General features: G+C 38.3%; 1 protein-coding gene across 2 annotated transcripts in view; it reads left to right on the top strand.

The window, feature by feature from the left end:
* rgs12b (regulator of G protein signaling 12b) overlaps positions 1-16,366 on the top strand; it is a 40,657-nt gene that overhangs the window by 22,581 nt on the left and 1,710 nt on the right. The window contains exons 6-19 of one of the 2 annotated variants that reach the window (XM_020941868.2): positions 4,533-4,554; positions 9,544-9,713; positions 9,794-9,886; positions 9,968-10,111; positions 10,620-10,802; positions 10,981-11,131; positions 11,200-11,294; positions 11,418-11,615; positions 11,741-11,814; positions 11,904-12,030; positions 12,112-12,208; positions 12,294-12,361; positions 12,957-13,128; positions 13,391-13,948. In XM_020941868.2, the coding sequence (XP_020797527.1) occupies positions 4,533-4,554; positions 9,544-9,713; positions 9,794-9,886; positions 9,968-10,111; positions 10,620-10,802; positions 10,981-11,131; positions 11,200-11,294; positions 11,418-11,615; positions 11,741-11,814; positions 11,904-12,030; positions 12,112-12,208; positions 12,294-12,361; positions 12,957-13,128; positions 13,391-13,948 (2,152 nt within the window). Of the gene's footprint in view, positions 1-4,532; positions 4,555-9,543; positions 9,714-9,793; positions 9,887-9,967; positions 10,112-10,619; positions 10,803-10,980; positions 11,132-11,199; positions 11,295-11,417; positions 11,616-11,740; positions 11,815-11,903; positions 12,031-12,111; positions 12,209-12,293; positions 12,362-12,956; positions 13,129-13,390; positions 13,949-16,366 lie in introns of those variants that run through there. The other variant, XM_055158122.1, reaches the window with a different exon arrangement.

The raw sequence follows: 16,366 nt of genomic DNA, 5'->3' as shown, positions 1-16,366 counted from the left end.
AGTCACAGCTAATAAAGCGCTAGGGACCAGACCACAGTGTGTCTATAGCTCCTCCCTCCTGTACTCCAGTAACAGGCATAAACAGGTCAAGTTACCTGCAATATTTCACATTCAAAGGAAGAGACAAACATGTTGAACACAGTATCACTTGTTTTCAAATTTTAATGGGATGGTTTATTCATAATACACTTAAACCCGATTATCTGCATTCTCATTATATTTGTCCACACTGTAAAAACAAATTGTCCCAACTTTGTTATGCCTGATCTCTGTTTAACATCAGGTGGTTTTCAGATTCTACAATGATGATGTCCCAGTTGTCTTGTATACTGTATATGGCAAGGCAGGGAAAGTACACAAAGGAATTCAAAGTGCTTTACAGATTAAGAAAGACATAAAATAAATCAATACAAACAAAAATCAAAACATAAATAATCATCATAATAAACTAAGCAAAGCCAAAGTCATAGAACTTGCTATGGTGTTTCTCATCTCAGTTAAATACTATTGTAGTGCTGGACATGTTATAGGATGTGCAAAAATAGGGCTGTACATTTTATTCACATTCAAGATTCAGTTAATTCTAAATTCTAATCATCAGTGGTACGTCTGAATCTTTTTAATTCCGAGGTCCACAACTAAACCTCCTTCAGTAAAAGCATGAGGATGTGAGTTCACAATTACCTTTTTTTTTTTGTTATTGTTTTTGGCAATGAACAAAAATGTTGTCATTCAGACCATTTGCTTTTGAAAGGACAAAATCAAATCTAAAATATATTGCTCAGCCTTAAGTCCTTGTTTGAGTTAGTGGTCAATGATATATGTATTTACATATGTCTGGGTGTGAGTGATGACAAGTCACCATGTGAACTAACTCATGATGATCCATGATGAGTAATTCGTTTATTGTGAAGTCTAAGGTCAGAATCTCTTATCTGTTATTAGTCATGCGCTTTTATATTTCATTAATCTAGTTACAGAATGTCCTTTCCTGTAACTATTCAGATTGTCCACATGAAAAATGTCCTTTTTATTAGCTGCATCTTAATACCAAAGTAACAGGATAAACTGAATGGTATGGAAAAAAGAACATCAGAATTACATATCCATCCAACAGGGTTTTGTGTCTTAATTTTCCAGCGAAATGGGTCCTTGTTGATATCAATCTGAGGTGAGATTCTTGAGTTGGGAAAACCCGGAAAACCCCAGTCATTCCCAATGGGCTGACAGGAATGATGTGGAAGTGCCAGCAAAACGAGAAGGGCTGTGTCTCCACTAGTCAAGGAAGAGTAAAAATGGCAAATTTGTTTTAGAAAAGGTAAATGACAAATGAAGATGTACAGATGTATTGTATGTATGAATTTCAGAAAAAGAACAATTACATAATTAGGCATGGGGCAATACTGAAATTGTATAGACTATTATCGTTATGAAAATAACTGCATTTAACGATAATACCACAATAAAGATTAAAATGTTATGGGAATATATGAAATGAGTAAATGGTTCAGTTGTTATCATGAATTTGTTCTGTGTGTAAATAAATGTTTTAAGTGAAGACAACAATGATCTAAAAAAAGAACATCATAGGTGGTGATTATCCTTATTATTATTAATATTAATTCATTTTATTTAACAACACCTTTCATGACACAAAAAGTAACTTTACAAAGGATTACAAAAAAATATGTAAAAAAATGTTGTTGATTTTCACAATAATAGAAAATGTGACTCAATGTGACCTCCTTTTTCATTAGATCAAATGAGTTGGCAACTAAACTCACTGGCTTTATAAGCATGCAGACCACACATATGATCATATATGTGATTATGAGCAGGTCTGAAGAGAAGAGAAAAGAGAGGGGGTCGGAGAGGGGACTTGGTGGGATTGGACCAGGGGCCAAACCACAACACCACACTCTATGTCTGGAAGCCATCATATTTGAGCTTAATGGGATGGGGGTTAACTCACACACACACTTTCACAAAAGCTCAGGAATGCAGCCACCACAAAAGACAAGAGACATGTCCAACAGATGTGAGCCAGATGCCCTGAAACATCATAGGTCTGTAGTGTAAATGTGTGAACTGTGTACTGCTTTAATCACACGGAGGGTCGGGTAACCAGCTTCCTCTGCTGAGGTTAGAGCCAGAGTCATTTTCTCAGACCACAATCAGCATCCTCACATTTAACCAAAGCCAATCTCATGTCTTATGTGTTATTTGTAATATTATGAAAAATTTAATACTTACAATAATATTATTTTGGAGTTAATTTGTTTCAGCAGTGGAATGCATTTTTTTCTTTCTTTTATGTGGTAACTCATTCATCCAGAACACATTGTTTTCAGTCTAAAAACACTTTTAAAAATTGTGCTAAATGTGTTAATAACAGGGCTTTGTAATGTTTGAGACACAGGTTTTAAATGAAATTAAAGGTGTGTTGTGGTTTTTAGTTACCACATAGTTGACTAGCCCCAAGCAAGCTGAATCACCGAAATTATTTTCTGTATCATTTACAATTTACAAATGTCTTTTTGAACGTATACCAAACAATAATAATCACATTTCAGACGCCTCATTAGATCTCATGTAACCATTCAAAACTATTCAAATGTCTAAAAACTGAGGGGCCTTATTTGAGCAATTATAAGAAACAACACATTTAATATGTGGTGAAAAATATCACAGAAAAATGTTTGAAGAGCGTCTTGCTAAGCCTAAAATGGCTCTCTTTTTATTTATTATATTTCATTGAAAAATGTTTTCAAATTTTCTAACCATTATTTTTTTCTTAAAATGAGTTATGACCTTTATACTAAGAGTAAAACCATTTTATAAGCATCATCACTCCCTAAACCAACACATAAGTGAACTAAATAGATAAACTTTGGCCCTTAGACCGCAAAAGAGGTCAGACATGCAATCAAAGGATACCGTGCTCATGAAGGGATGAGATGGAGAGAAGGCTGATGGGAAAGAGGAGGAGGAGAGCTATGACACTTATATTAACTGAGACTGTAGAATGAAAATACATTTATATGAAAAGAAGGGCTGTCCAGTTCATCAAAATGCAATTGAATCTTAATCAAATTATCAATGATGAGCAAGGGGCTATAGGGCTTAAAGCGTCTATTTTGGACCAGAGTTTGGACTTTTGAGGAATTTGTGTGTGTGTGTGTTGTAAATTGCTGTGAGTGGGGGAGTTGAGGTTTATTTTAAAAATCAGTTCATGAACTTGATTTATTTAAAGAATATGTATTTGTGTTTATATACTTTTTAATTAACATAAAAAATAAGATCCAGGATTTTTTATTATTATATGACATAACACCCAGAACTAGTGAAAAACTTGAGAAGTGACTGATGTAGAGGAAACAGTATAAGCATGATTGCTTAAAGCTACAGTGTGGTTGCATTTTTCATTATTTACATTTTTACATACATTTTTACAGTTTGAAATAATAAAAGCAATAACAGTGCACATTTTAGTCTATATTAAACTTCTGTATTTGTTATTCTTCTTTCAGAATGATTTTTGGACTTTTGCCATAGCAATTAACAAACTAAATTCTACATCTTTTGAGTGAACACAAATCCTCAAAATGCCACCTATCTGAAACCCAGAGGCCTCAAAATTACGGAATACACTGCCAAAGCACATATGAAACTGACCATTGTACTCAACCTTAAAAAAACATTCTTAAAAACTGGTTGAAAAATAACGAGTCATGTACCCATGGATGATCTTGAGTTTCTATTTATGCTTTTAATGTAATGTTTCTTTGTAACATCTCAGATGTGTGTGTCATGGGGATGTTTGTTGTCTTTTTGACTGAATGTTTAATCACTTGTAATTAGAGCTGAGAATCATATACGATGCAATGCATGATACATAGCTCACAATATGATATTATCACAATATGGTGATACATGTGATTACTGATATATTGCACATGATACTCTGCGATATACTGCTGTTTTTTTATGAACAAATACATTTTAGCGACAATATTTCTTTGTTAACACATTGTTTAGGATACATTGCACTATGCACCTAATTCAGATAAATAAATAAATCAAATGAACAACTTGATATGATGAAATATTTCTAGTGCATTGTCTAGTGCTTTTCCCATATTCTAGTAAATATATACCTGCTGAATGTGAGATATCCAAAAAATCCCAACACTACAATTACACTTATAATTGGGGGCAGGTTTAGACCTAGAGTTCCCTTTTTCACACAGACAGACCACACCCATCTGCCTGTAACTGAGTGAGTGAATGAGGAGGAGTTGTAGAGCCAGCACAGCCAGTTCAGCTCTTCCTCCTCACTCCCACCCACGTGACAGTGGTGTGGGCGCTCTCCAGACTCCTGATGTGAAAGTGCAGTCACATAATTGTCAGCTTTGATTGAGTCTCAGTTAAACATTCATGCCCAGACAGCTGCCTCGCCAGCCCTGCGCATTGTGTCTTAAGCGGGTGATGAGGGACCACGCTAACCCATGTCTTTCTGTGCTTTCTTACAGTCTGCTGCAGTTTCCGATGGAGGTGAGTCCACTTCACAAATATCAACTTTGTATGTTTTTCTTTTGGCTGATCTGTACATTTGACATGCAACAAAACAATCACAACATACACTGTGTAATATAGCTGGGCCTGTCAATGCCCACGTCACCGCTGGCTCTGCTGAAAACCAAAGAAGAAAAAAATCTGATTTATAAATCTAAAAATACATTTCATTTCATTAGCTTCTGATTCATTTAGCATTTGATTGATCCCCCTTTGTCTTGTTTTTCACATAATATCTACTAGCTACTTGTGCAATCATGGCTGTAAACACTTTTTAAGTATTTGAGTGAAGTTTTTGGTAATGACTGTTCCTTAGCTAGCAAATGAAAATGTTTGTTTGACTAAGCTATTAGTCCAAAAGGTCTAGCCCCTAATTTTATAATTAAGGAAGTATGTACAACCGTTTAATTTTAACTATGTATTGTTGTTTTACAAATACCAAGACAAAATTTAATCTCCAGTAAAATACCTATCATACTAGTGTGTTAAGTATAATCCCATATTTGTTTAGGAGTGGTCCTTGTAAGAAAAGGTTTCAAAGGAAGTAATCTAGACAACGTTTTTGAAATTTTTAGATTACTTTAGCTTCTATTAAGATAAAACTTATTTTGTCAAGTCATTTGCTTCAGCCAACAAGAGCAGAAACCTCAATTCCCTCATTCCACAGTTTTAACAGTCCCATCGACACCTTTAGTGAAGATAAAAGGCCCATTTTACAGCAGGCAGGAGGTACAAGGTGGAAGAGGAGGTGAGAAAAAGCACAAATAGCGGTGCAAAAGTAATCAGAGATGCAATGTTTTCAGCTCCTTCACACCCTGAGCCTCGGAGTTGGACGGGATTACAGGCACATTTGTTTATTTTTATGAATCGTGACAGTCTACCCATGAGAAGATGGTGAACGTTGTTAAATTTACATCTTACTTCTTAAAAATTGTGTGATTTGAGTTGGGAAACTGTCTTTGTTCTTATTCCTTTATCATTTGGAGATAACATGAAATGCTAATTAGTAACGGTACTTCAACATCTCCTTGTTTGTGAATCAAAATTTGTTGATTGGAGGAACTTGTGGATGATATATTATTTTGTACATATTTTACCTTAAATAACATTTGTAACAGAATTAAAATAATTTACTTAGCACCGATTGAAAGGGTTCCACAGTGTACACGGCTGTAATCTAATTCCAGCAAGTCACTGATACAGAAAAGTTTTTAAGAGGCAAATGTAAGATATGATTTTGACAAAGAACTAAAAGTTATTTATTTGATTTATTTATTTAAAATATCTAAATGCTGATATATCAACATATATTTAGACAAAATTTGCTGATATAGTACAGATTTCAGGGGCTGTTTTTTAAATTATTTTGTGATTTCACACTTTTGTTCTGGGTTGAGCCCAGTTATGTCCTGATGTAGACTTGGTTTGCTTGTGTTCTAGACCTAGTTTAGTCCTGGTCTAGTTCAGACTGGTGAACTGTGAATATAGCCGTAGAGAATGGAAACTTTATGCTGTCTGGACCCACCCACCACCACAGACATATATTGTATATAACATTATTGATGTTGCACAACTCACAATATATTATTATAGTGCACCAAGTTGATTATTATGCATTTAAATATAATCGTTTTGAACTTACAATGTCTCCAGCTTGTCTCTAAGGCCGTATGTTACACTTATTTTCTCCAGCAGAGACACAATTCGTCTCAAAGGGACAGTATCAGATCTCAAAGGCAGAATTAGATAAGAACACAGTGGTTCAAACTGTTAACTTTTACCCACAGCTAAAAGTAATCTATTATGCTCATCGATTGAAGGTAAATTGACCAAAAGAAATCATGATTACCTTGCCATTTAAAAGCGTGTACCTTTATCTGATGGTTTTGCTTTTTGTGCTAAATATAGAAGAAAAGCAATATAAGGATTTGGAAATTTTCTATATTTTAATTTGAAATTCTTTGTTTTAGTCAATAAAAATGATTACATTGATTTTTAAAGCTTAATTACATTTTCTGGTGGATGGTATAACCTGCTGGTCTCCATGGAGATGCTAAGACTTTGGCTGAAATGTTCCACGATACGGCATTAAGCTTATGTGTGTATCCCCTTAGAGACAAGCAGGTGCCGCCACCAGCCCAAGTGGAAACACAACTCTTGCTGCTGTGTTTGTCAGGGTATTTTTTAGCAATAAAACACATGTAATTAAATAAAATGTAAGCTACATACGTCAAATGCCAAACAATGGAACTTTCCGTGCACAACAATAACATCCCATTGAGACACGGCAGGAACCCTTTCCAGAAAAGTTACAAAGTGAATCTTTAAGGGAAGGAACATTGCATTTGCCAACATCATCGCAGCACTTAGCAATATACTGCTCCCTATAGCCCTGTCTATTTATAGCATTTATTCTGGTAATAACATGCCTGAAACAACAACTCTGCAGTCTATTTAGCAGTTATTGATTTGCTTGTCTGGATGCGCAGGGGTCTTGGCTTCTCATTAGTCTCAGTAGTGGCCTTCCTCTGTCATGAATACTGCAGGCTGTATACAGGTGTGTGTTGGTGCATCTACCTCCTCCTTCTCCCTCTAAATTATTCACTGTCCCATGGCTCATGTGCATGGATCACTTACCTCTCTGTAGCTCCATATTGTGACCCTACTTTCAGGTGGTTTAGGGTTTTTCCAAATATCTTTTTCTGTTCTTTTTGTGTCTTTTTGATGCCTTTTAGTCTGTATGGTTTTCTATGTGATGGTTCTGGAGTTTGAGTATGGATTATGGAGGGACTTGGGGCCCTCAGGATGCGTTACCTGCCCCGCTGGCATCATTCAGGCTCCTACCAGCTTTACCCAGGTGAGATGGGAGTGATTTCAAACTGGTATGGCTTTAATCTTGATGATAGCTCCTGTCCCGTTTACTCCAGGTTTATCCCAAGTTTATTGTTGGGAAGATCTGATTTTAGACATGTTTGTCAAATTTTAAAAAGCTATATTTGTTGCACTATTTGTTGCAATTTTTTGTTTTTAATTACTATGTAACACTTTTTTATTAGAAAGGAAACCACACTGGGGCTTGTTGATATTGTTTTGGGTTGTTGAGAATGACCTGAAAAAGAACTGCCATTACAGAGAGCAACTGTGTTCTGTGGTAAAGGCAGTTATGGGTGGTTGAAAAGCTTTTGATGTCTTTCAGTAGCTACAGTGGCCTTGGGTCTGTGTGAAGCATTCTTATGGAGTATGTTTTATATATATTGTCACTCCCAACCCTAGTATAGCAGTTCCTTACTTTAATGTGTGTAAATGTATGTGTCTAATCTATAATTGTTTATAGAGAATTTAAGTGCTATAGAAGTTAACTAAAGCTAGCTGTTAAAAGACAATGTGGTGTATTCTCACCTTTTATATTTATCAGATAAAGGAAGGCTGGCTTACTTTGTTTGTATGTATGTATCTTTATCCAGGATTACGTGATAAATTATTTAACACAGGATTGTGAGAGTAATAGTGTGAAGAGAAATACACGCCATCTTTTCAGAGCGTTTGAACCATTTCATATAATGTTGTTTCTTCACAAAAAACATGAATTACTGATTCTTCTCTATATTTAATAAAAAACAAAAAAAACAAAAAAAAACATGCTACACAAGGTGCGATGACAGGACACAATGACAGTTTGCATCAAAGCCACTGCTTCTACCAGTATTCCTAGCATGTTCCCATCCACCAGACTCAGCCTTTTTTAGCTTTCGAGATAGGGCAATGGCAAGGTACTAAAACTCCATGTAAAAAAAAAATTAAAAAAAAAGAAATAATCATATTTAAATGGAATAATAATAATTTACTACAATAATCACAACATCCTGCTCCATGCCTTTATCATTTAAAGCAATTTTAAAGTTGACTTCAATAACAAAGACTGCATTATAAACAGAATGATCCATAACTGGATAAAAAATATGAATGTGTCACCAGCAAACTGAAAATGTGCATTAATTATCACGTTTTTGATGTTAAATCACATATGACAGTAGCTGAGGGCAGCATATTTACAGGATTATACTGTGGCGGGGCACCTGATCAGCTCTCTGCCTCTGGATGTCCTTGTATTCACCGTTATCTCCTCTGAGCAGCCCACTTTAGTTCAAGTGTCCTCCAGCTTCATCATTGGAGTTATTTTCAGGTTTCCTCGAGGCCTGGTCATGTAGTTTTGAAAGTCTGCAAGTAACACTGAGATCATTCACACAGAAGCACTATTTTTGCATAGAACAGAGAGACTTACATACATTTATGTGGATGCTTGAGGGTCAACGTTTTAACTTATAAGAACGTTTACTTATTGCTGTTCCAAAATTGTTCTGATCTTTACTATGGTGGTTTATTTCTATATGGAATTACAGTACTTGAATTGTATTAAGCCTCTAATTACATTTACCATTGTCATGATCAGATTCCATCGTATATAACATGAGCACTTGAGAGCCCCACAGTCTATTTCTGTTTTTAAACAAAATCTTAAAACGTATCTTTTTACTTTTGTTAATTGTATTTTATTTTTGTATTATCTTATTAATTCCTGCAATAGTTTTAGCTTGATCCACTGTTTGCTGATGCACTTTTTACTCATTGTTTTTACCTGTAGCACTTTGAGATTATTTTATGTAAAGTGCAATATAAATAAAATGTATTATTATTATTATTATTATTATTATAACATTGCAAAAAGCAGTTATCTGTAATGTGTATACCACTGTTGTTTTTTAATAGCTGGTAAGATTCATGTCCCTTCTCTCTTTGAAAAACAAGACGAGCCAATGAGCCGGGCCAGAGGCGTTATTATATATAATTTTAATTTGAATGATAGAGATGAGTCATATTATTTATTCATCATTATGACTTGATTTATGCTCTGTCACTCACACCATGCACAGATCAACGATTAAACCACAACCATTTTTTGGTGTGCAGAGCTGAACAGTGTGGAGCTGCAGGGCTGCAGTAGTGACAACAGTCTGAACAGTAATGCCAGTCTGCCCAGCGTCCAGAGCCACCGGCGCCACACTGACCGCAGAGTGGCGAGCTGGGCCGTGTGCTTCGAGAGACTGCTGCAGGACCCCGTGGGAGTGCGATACTTTTCGGTACTGCTCTGTACACCTGTCACACAGCTCATCAACTCTTTATTGTTTATTGTCTAACCTTCATCTCTCATGGATTGAAGGAGTTCCTAAAGAAAGAGTTTAGTGAAGAGAACATCTTGTTCTGGCAGGCCTGTGAGTTCTTCAGTCATGTCCCTGAGAATGACAAGAAGCAGGTACCACTTTGAACACAAGCTGCTCCTCAATATGGCCCATAACACTTGTTTGGTCAAACACAAGATCTGTGTTTCTTACAGCTGTCTCAGCGTGCACGAGAGATCTACAACAGCTTCCTGTCGAGTAAAGCCACGACTCCAGTGAACATCGATAGTCAGGCTCAGCTTGCCGATGACATCCTCAATGCCCCGCGCCCCGACATGTTCAAGGAGCAACAACTGCAGGTCCTCTACATACAATACATCTATCATCTGTAGCCTTTGTCAAACAACAACTATACACAGAGGATGTGCAGAGCCAAGCTCTCACATGAGGAACAGGTTCCAACAGGAAACTATTAGTGCACATAAAAGTGCATCAAAAGCTCTGCCATTAAGTTATAATAAGATTTAGCACTCACAGGTCAGCCTGCTGTCGAGCTGTCTAGCTTCACGGAAGTGAGTAGATTAGTCTGTTGCAAAGAGGGGAAGTTTCTAAAAGAGCTATTGATTTGTCTGCTTAGCTCAGATGTTTAAACTCTGATAAGTGTCACAAGGCTCAAAGGATATCCACCAGGCTTGGTATGTTTCATATTAAACACATTCACTTGTGACTTGGGCTCACAAAGCACTCATTCATGACTTACATAAAACTAAACATGGTCTTTAATCTGTGTTTAAGTTTTTGCAAAAATGAATAATTCTGCCATAGACAATATATTGGACTTGATATAATTTGTTTTCTTCCCTTTAGATATTTAATCTAATGAAGTTTGACAGCTACACCCGGTTCCTGAAGTCCTTGCTCTATCAGGAGTGTATGCTAGCGGAGGTGGAGGGCAGGCCCCTACCAGACCCCTATCACATCCCCAGCAGCCCCACGTCGAAGCACAGCACCACAGGATCGGACCGCTCTAACCTCTCCACCCCCAAGAAGGTATGCTGTTCCTTCTGTGAGAATCTGAGGATGTTGTTTAGATTCAAGAAAGGACAATTTTATGGTTAATAAGTGAATGTAATCTGCTTCTGTAAGCTCTAACCTAGTTAACAGTACAATTAGTGAGTGTGTGTGCATCTGAGTTTGCACATCCTGATTTGGTTAGCTGGTGTTACAGGAGGACAAAAAGAGCAAGTCAGGCCGCTCTCTGAACGAGGACAGCCGCGATGATGGAGCAGACAGGAAGAAGGGCATGTTCTTCTCCTGGTCACGCAACAGGAGCTTTGGAAAAGGCCCAAAGAAACGGGAGCTGGCCGATCTCAACTACAGTGAGTCTAATAATCACAAATACAACTGACATTGTGTCGTGTGCAGCTGATTGACTTAACTCTTTTAGATTATTCTGGGAGCAATGGACGGCGAGAATCTCAGGGCTCTCTTTCATCAGGAACAAGTTTAGAGCTTGGGACATCGGGATCAGGAAAAAATGAGGTTGGCCCAAACAATTAAAAACATAATATTAACAGTATGTAATACAGTTGACTGAAATTACAATAGTGATTGACATTCCATGTTCTAAAAGCTCTACTCATTGGCTTCTCTCTTGGTGGTTAGGTGGATACGTCTCGTGGTGCAGAGAGAGGAGGAAGCAGCGCCCCCTTGAGGCAGTGTAACATAAGCCTGCCTGACGGCTCATGTTGCTCTGTGCCCCTGAGATCTGGAGTGTCTATCAGAGATCTGATGCTGGGACTCTGTGAGAAGCTTTGCATCAACCTGGCAGCTATAGACCTCTTTCTGGTGGGAGGGGAAAAGGTACATAAAAACACTCCTTATGTAAAAATGCAATGTGGTGAACAGTTTATTAAATAACAGTTACACTGAAACACAAACAGACAATTGTAGTTATTTTACTACTACTTGTGTTTGTCTCTTTGCAGCCATTGGTTTTGGACCAAGATTGTATGACCCTGTGCTCTCGAGACCTCCGCTTAGAGAAACGCACTCTTTTCAGGTAATGGCATGATTGACTGTTGGTCTAAATTATTAAAACAATTTATATTGTACTGCAAAAATAAATATTGTTTTATTCTTTAACAACAGACTTGATTTAGTCCCCATTAACCGTTCAGTGGGATTGAAGGCAAAGCCCACCAAACCAGTGACTGAGGTCCTCAGGCCTGTGGTGGCCAAATACGGCCTACACCTCTCAGACTTAGTTGCACATATTGTATGTATGGATCTCCACATGAATGTGTACAACAGTATTTTTGTGAAGTCCTCATTTTACCTGTTGCTCTCTGTGATACAGAGTGGGGAGTCAGAGCCGTTAGATTTAGGTCTTCCTATTTCCAATCTTGATGGACTACGGGTGGTATTAGATGTAGCAGATCAATTTCCTGGGAAAGGTAATACACATAGTGATCATACTGATCAGAGAATTGTGATGGATGATGCATTTGTCCATTCCCTTCACCTGTATGTTTTCTGCAGATAAGCAAAAAGTAGGGCCTTCTAAGAGCCATGCCCCTGCCTCAACAAGCAGAAATCAATCAACAACAGTAAGACCTCCTCCAGCTCTGTTTTTGTTATTGTCTTGCACTGGAATGTTCCATAACCTCATAACGAATGTCTCTACTTCCTGTTCATGATGTCACGCCGCTAAGTGTCTTTCCTGCTGTCCTCAGTCCACCACATGCGTTTGTGTTTAAACCTGTTCAGGTGTAATGTCTGTCACGCTGCAACTGTTTGTAACAGTATGTGCACTGTATGTGATGCCACCAGTCTGTCTCACTATTGGCCGATTGCATTTGTCCTCCTGATCTTTCATCACAAATCCTCCTCTAAAATTAACATAAACTGGACATGGTGTTAGGAGTTAGTCGGTAGTTTATAGATTGTACATTAGTTGTGTGATCTTCCAGTATGACTGGTTCTAGCTGGTAACTGGTCTAATCTGTTGGTGGTGTAGTATGTGGTGTTTATTGGATTTTAGACATCCGTCTCAGTAAAACATCCTCACTGTCTTTGAAGTCATACCATTATGTTTTGAATATGTTCTAAAATGAAGCCTCACATGTTCTGCGGCCATGTTGTCATCACATTTGCCGTACTCCAGGGCTCTAATGCCCCCTCCACTCTCCTTGTGGCCCTCAGGGGGAGGACAGGCCTTCAGGGAAAGCCGGTTCAGCCCATTCCCATGGGGAGAACGGCAAAGCTCGGCCAAGCTCTGATACAAGCAGCCAGCCTTTACCCAACCACTCTGTCTCTCTCCTTAAGGCTCCGGAGAAAAGAAAGCAGAAAAAGATTAATATAGACGAAGCTGAAGGTAACCACTGAACAAGCTATTTTCTTTTGTGGTGTATAGTTTCTATAGCCGTGTCACTGTAACTCACAAACCTTTGCCCCTATACTGCAAGTGCTTCCAAAGCTATGTGTAGCACACTCACAGTGAATGTAGCTTTGCCTTGACTAACATTCTCTGCATGTTTCCTAAAGTAGTGACTCAGTACTCTTACAATGTTACTTGAAGGATTTAACCCAAATGTTGTGTGTGCATGCTGTTGTTTTTGGTGTGTGTGCGTCTCTAGAGTTCTTCGACCTCATATCCAAAGCTCAGAGTAACCGAGCAGACGACCAGCGAGGCCTGCTAAACAAGAGCGACTTGCAGCTCCCTGACTTCCTGCGCCTGTCGCCAACGGAGCCTAGTAGCTCCACCCCTAACTCCCGTCACCCCAACAACGGCAGCTTTCCCAGCAGTGCCCGCCGCGGCAATAAGGCCAACGGCAGTGACAAAGGCGGAGGGGGCACGCACTTGCTCAATGCGAGCCATCAGTCCCAGAGCCTGGACTCTGCACTGGGCAACGGCAGTGGGGGAGGGAGGAGAGGTAGAGCCCCCCCCCCATTCCCAGGCAACATCTCACCCATCCACCCGCCACAGGGCAACCAGCGCCACTCGGCTCTGCTGCAGGACTCTCACAGGGGGGAGTCTGTGCAGATGTTGGAGGAGGACACCTTGTCTGACCTGACTCTAGTGGGAGAAGGGGACATAAACAGCCCTAGCCTCAACTACGTCACTCCTTCCGCCCTACAGTGCAAACCCCCCTCACACCCTCCACACCAAGCACAGGACACTAGACCCAGCTCAGGTACCTCTGCTGTGTGACCCTGTGAAGTGCTCTTCACCTCTTGTGTTTCTTTTCTTGACTCCAGCCTCCTAAAGTCTTTTTTAGATGTCACTTTCAAATCAGATCTTTAAAAAGGTCTGAACTGCCCAGTATGCATCCTGAGCTTAAAACCTTTATCGACCAGTGTGATTACCAAATCCCTTTGTGCACATATTTCTGCATACAAATGTACTATAGAACTACTGTAATTAAATACAGGAGTAAAGGAAGTTTTTCTATTGTAAAAAAGTGAAAATAATCAAGTTTCTAGTGGATGCATAGGGCTGAACTTTACTGTGTGGTGTGCATCTGTGTGAACTTCTGAGCTGTGGATTTTCTTTGTGGTAAAGACCTCAAGGACAAGTTTGTGCAACCGCCCTTTCACCAGAGGACATCTTTCACAATGCACTTTAGTCAGCTGAGAGTGAAATATTACACTTTATTGGTCCATCATGTTTTGTATTTAATCTTAGTGGTTGTTCTTATTATTAGAGTGGCTATATGTTAGTAAGAATATTTCCTTACAATCATATATTATTCAAAGTCATAGTACATGGGTCTGTACACAACGTACAGACACATGTACTCTTTTTAGTGCATATTTGTACATAAGGGCTGCAACAACTTATCAAATTACCATACCATTTGCTGGAATATGTTGTTTCATCAGAAAAGATGAGTTTTATAAATCTGATGAGAAATGCTTTTTATCTGTAAAATGTTAAACTATCAAGACATCCTCTGTTTGCTCTTTAATTTAATCAGGTGAAAATATGTTGAAACTGGCACAATTCAATCCTTTCACTGGTCAACAGTATGATAAGTAATTGCAGCCCCAGTACACATACCACCTTGGACCTATTTTAAAAACTAGAACACAGGGCATCCTCTGTCTTTGCTGTCTGATCACCTCAGGCTTATTTGTCATAGTTCGTAAACAGTGTACTTTTAGTGCTGACTCATAGATGCCACTCCAGTGCTAATGTTTAAATCAGTCTATTTAGTTTCATTGCTATTTTTATTGCACTACATCACGCAATACATTCACTCCATCAGATAACACTCTTAGCTGGAAAAGGGGACTTGCATCACTTTGTAAAGGTTTATCTGAACTTTTATCATGTTCTATATTTTCATTAAAGTGGTAATTTATCCCAGATACTTTTACTTTCTGTTAAATAAAAAGTATTAATTTGTATATAGTCAACCATAAAACAGTAGTTATTGTTGAACTGCATTGAACTGTGTTTCAATAGAAAATGCCTCTCCTCTGTTGAGTTTCCTGTACTGTTTGTAAATAGATCTAATAAATGGTTGTTAGAGGTTGAACTCTCCATGGAGCCTCATGTGAGCGGCCTTCGTTTCTTTTCTTAGACAAAAACAATCTCTGATTTGTTTTTTTGTCTGGCTGTTTGCCATGTGTTTACATGTCTCACTGTGGCCTGCAGCGCTTCTCTGCTAACAGGCAGGAACTATGACTATCCGTGCACAGATTAATATTCTGGAGTCGTAACTAGAATGCAAAAAAAAAACAAAAAACAAGTGCAATCTGGGATAATCTGACGTTACTGCTTTGCTATCTCCATCTTTGCCTGTTTGTGTCCCTAGATACAGCAGGACAGCACCTTTGTTTGAGTGCACAAAAGCTTTTGGGGTCCTGGGGCATTAGTTATGCATGGGTCCCTCTCAGCTCCATGCCTTGTTAGACAAGCTTTGTCATGCTGGTCCCTTTAAACTGCACAAACAAAACACATTTCTTCCCATCAACACACATGAATTCCATTGAGAAATGCAGGGATGTTCTGACAGATATCCTCTATCATGTTTCTAAAACTTTGAATTTGGACATTTTTGTTTGAGAAAATTATAGACCTAAGAGAAGAATCAGAGCCACAGTGACTGTCAGAAAGACTGTGCCAAAACAAAACAAGAGAGTGCCAGCACAAGCCGACCAATAAAGATAGTCTTATTGAAGTCTTTGTGCACTGCACAAAATGTATATTAATGCTGTATTAAACCCTAACCCTTTTCAATAAATCCAGGAAAGCCCACTTCTAATAAGCTGTAAAATGGATACAGCTCTATAGACCTTTTCCCAGAGCCTATGTGCACTACAGCCAACAGTAATTGCTCCCTTGAGCTCCAGTCTAATTAGACTCTTTCAAATGGCACCATCTGCTGGTGGTGAAATAAAGAGAGAGGAAGTATCAAAGGGAGAACTGATGAGGACCAATTTTGTCCATTCAAACAAATACCTAGCATCAACGCAGATAACATTTTGATAAAAAATGTGCTTGCATTTTAAGGTTTTTGCGCTATCAACATACATAATAAATGCATAATAAATACAGTACACCTGCAGGGAACACAATGGTGAAAATCTCTTGACTATTCTAAACA

Source organism: Boleophthalmus pectinirostris, unplaced genomic scaffold (genome assembly GCF_026225935.1).
Source record: "Boleophthalmus pectinirostris isolate CB_2022bp ecotype Guang Dong unplaced genomic scaffold, ASM2622593v1 HiC_scaffold_22, whole genome shotgun sequence".
NCBI classification, from domain to species: domain Eukaryota; kingdom Metazoa; phylum Chordata; class Actinopteri; order Gobiiformes; family Gobiidae; genus Boleophthalmus; species Boleophthalmus pectinirostris.
This window is presented reverse-complemented; position numbering and strand designations above follow the sequence as displayed.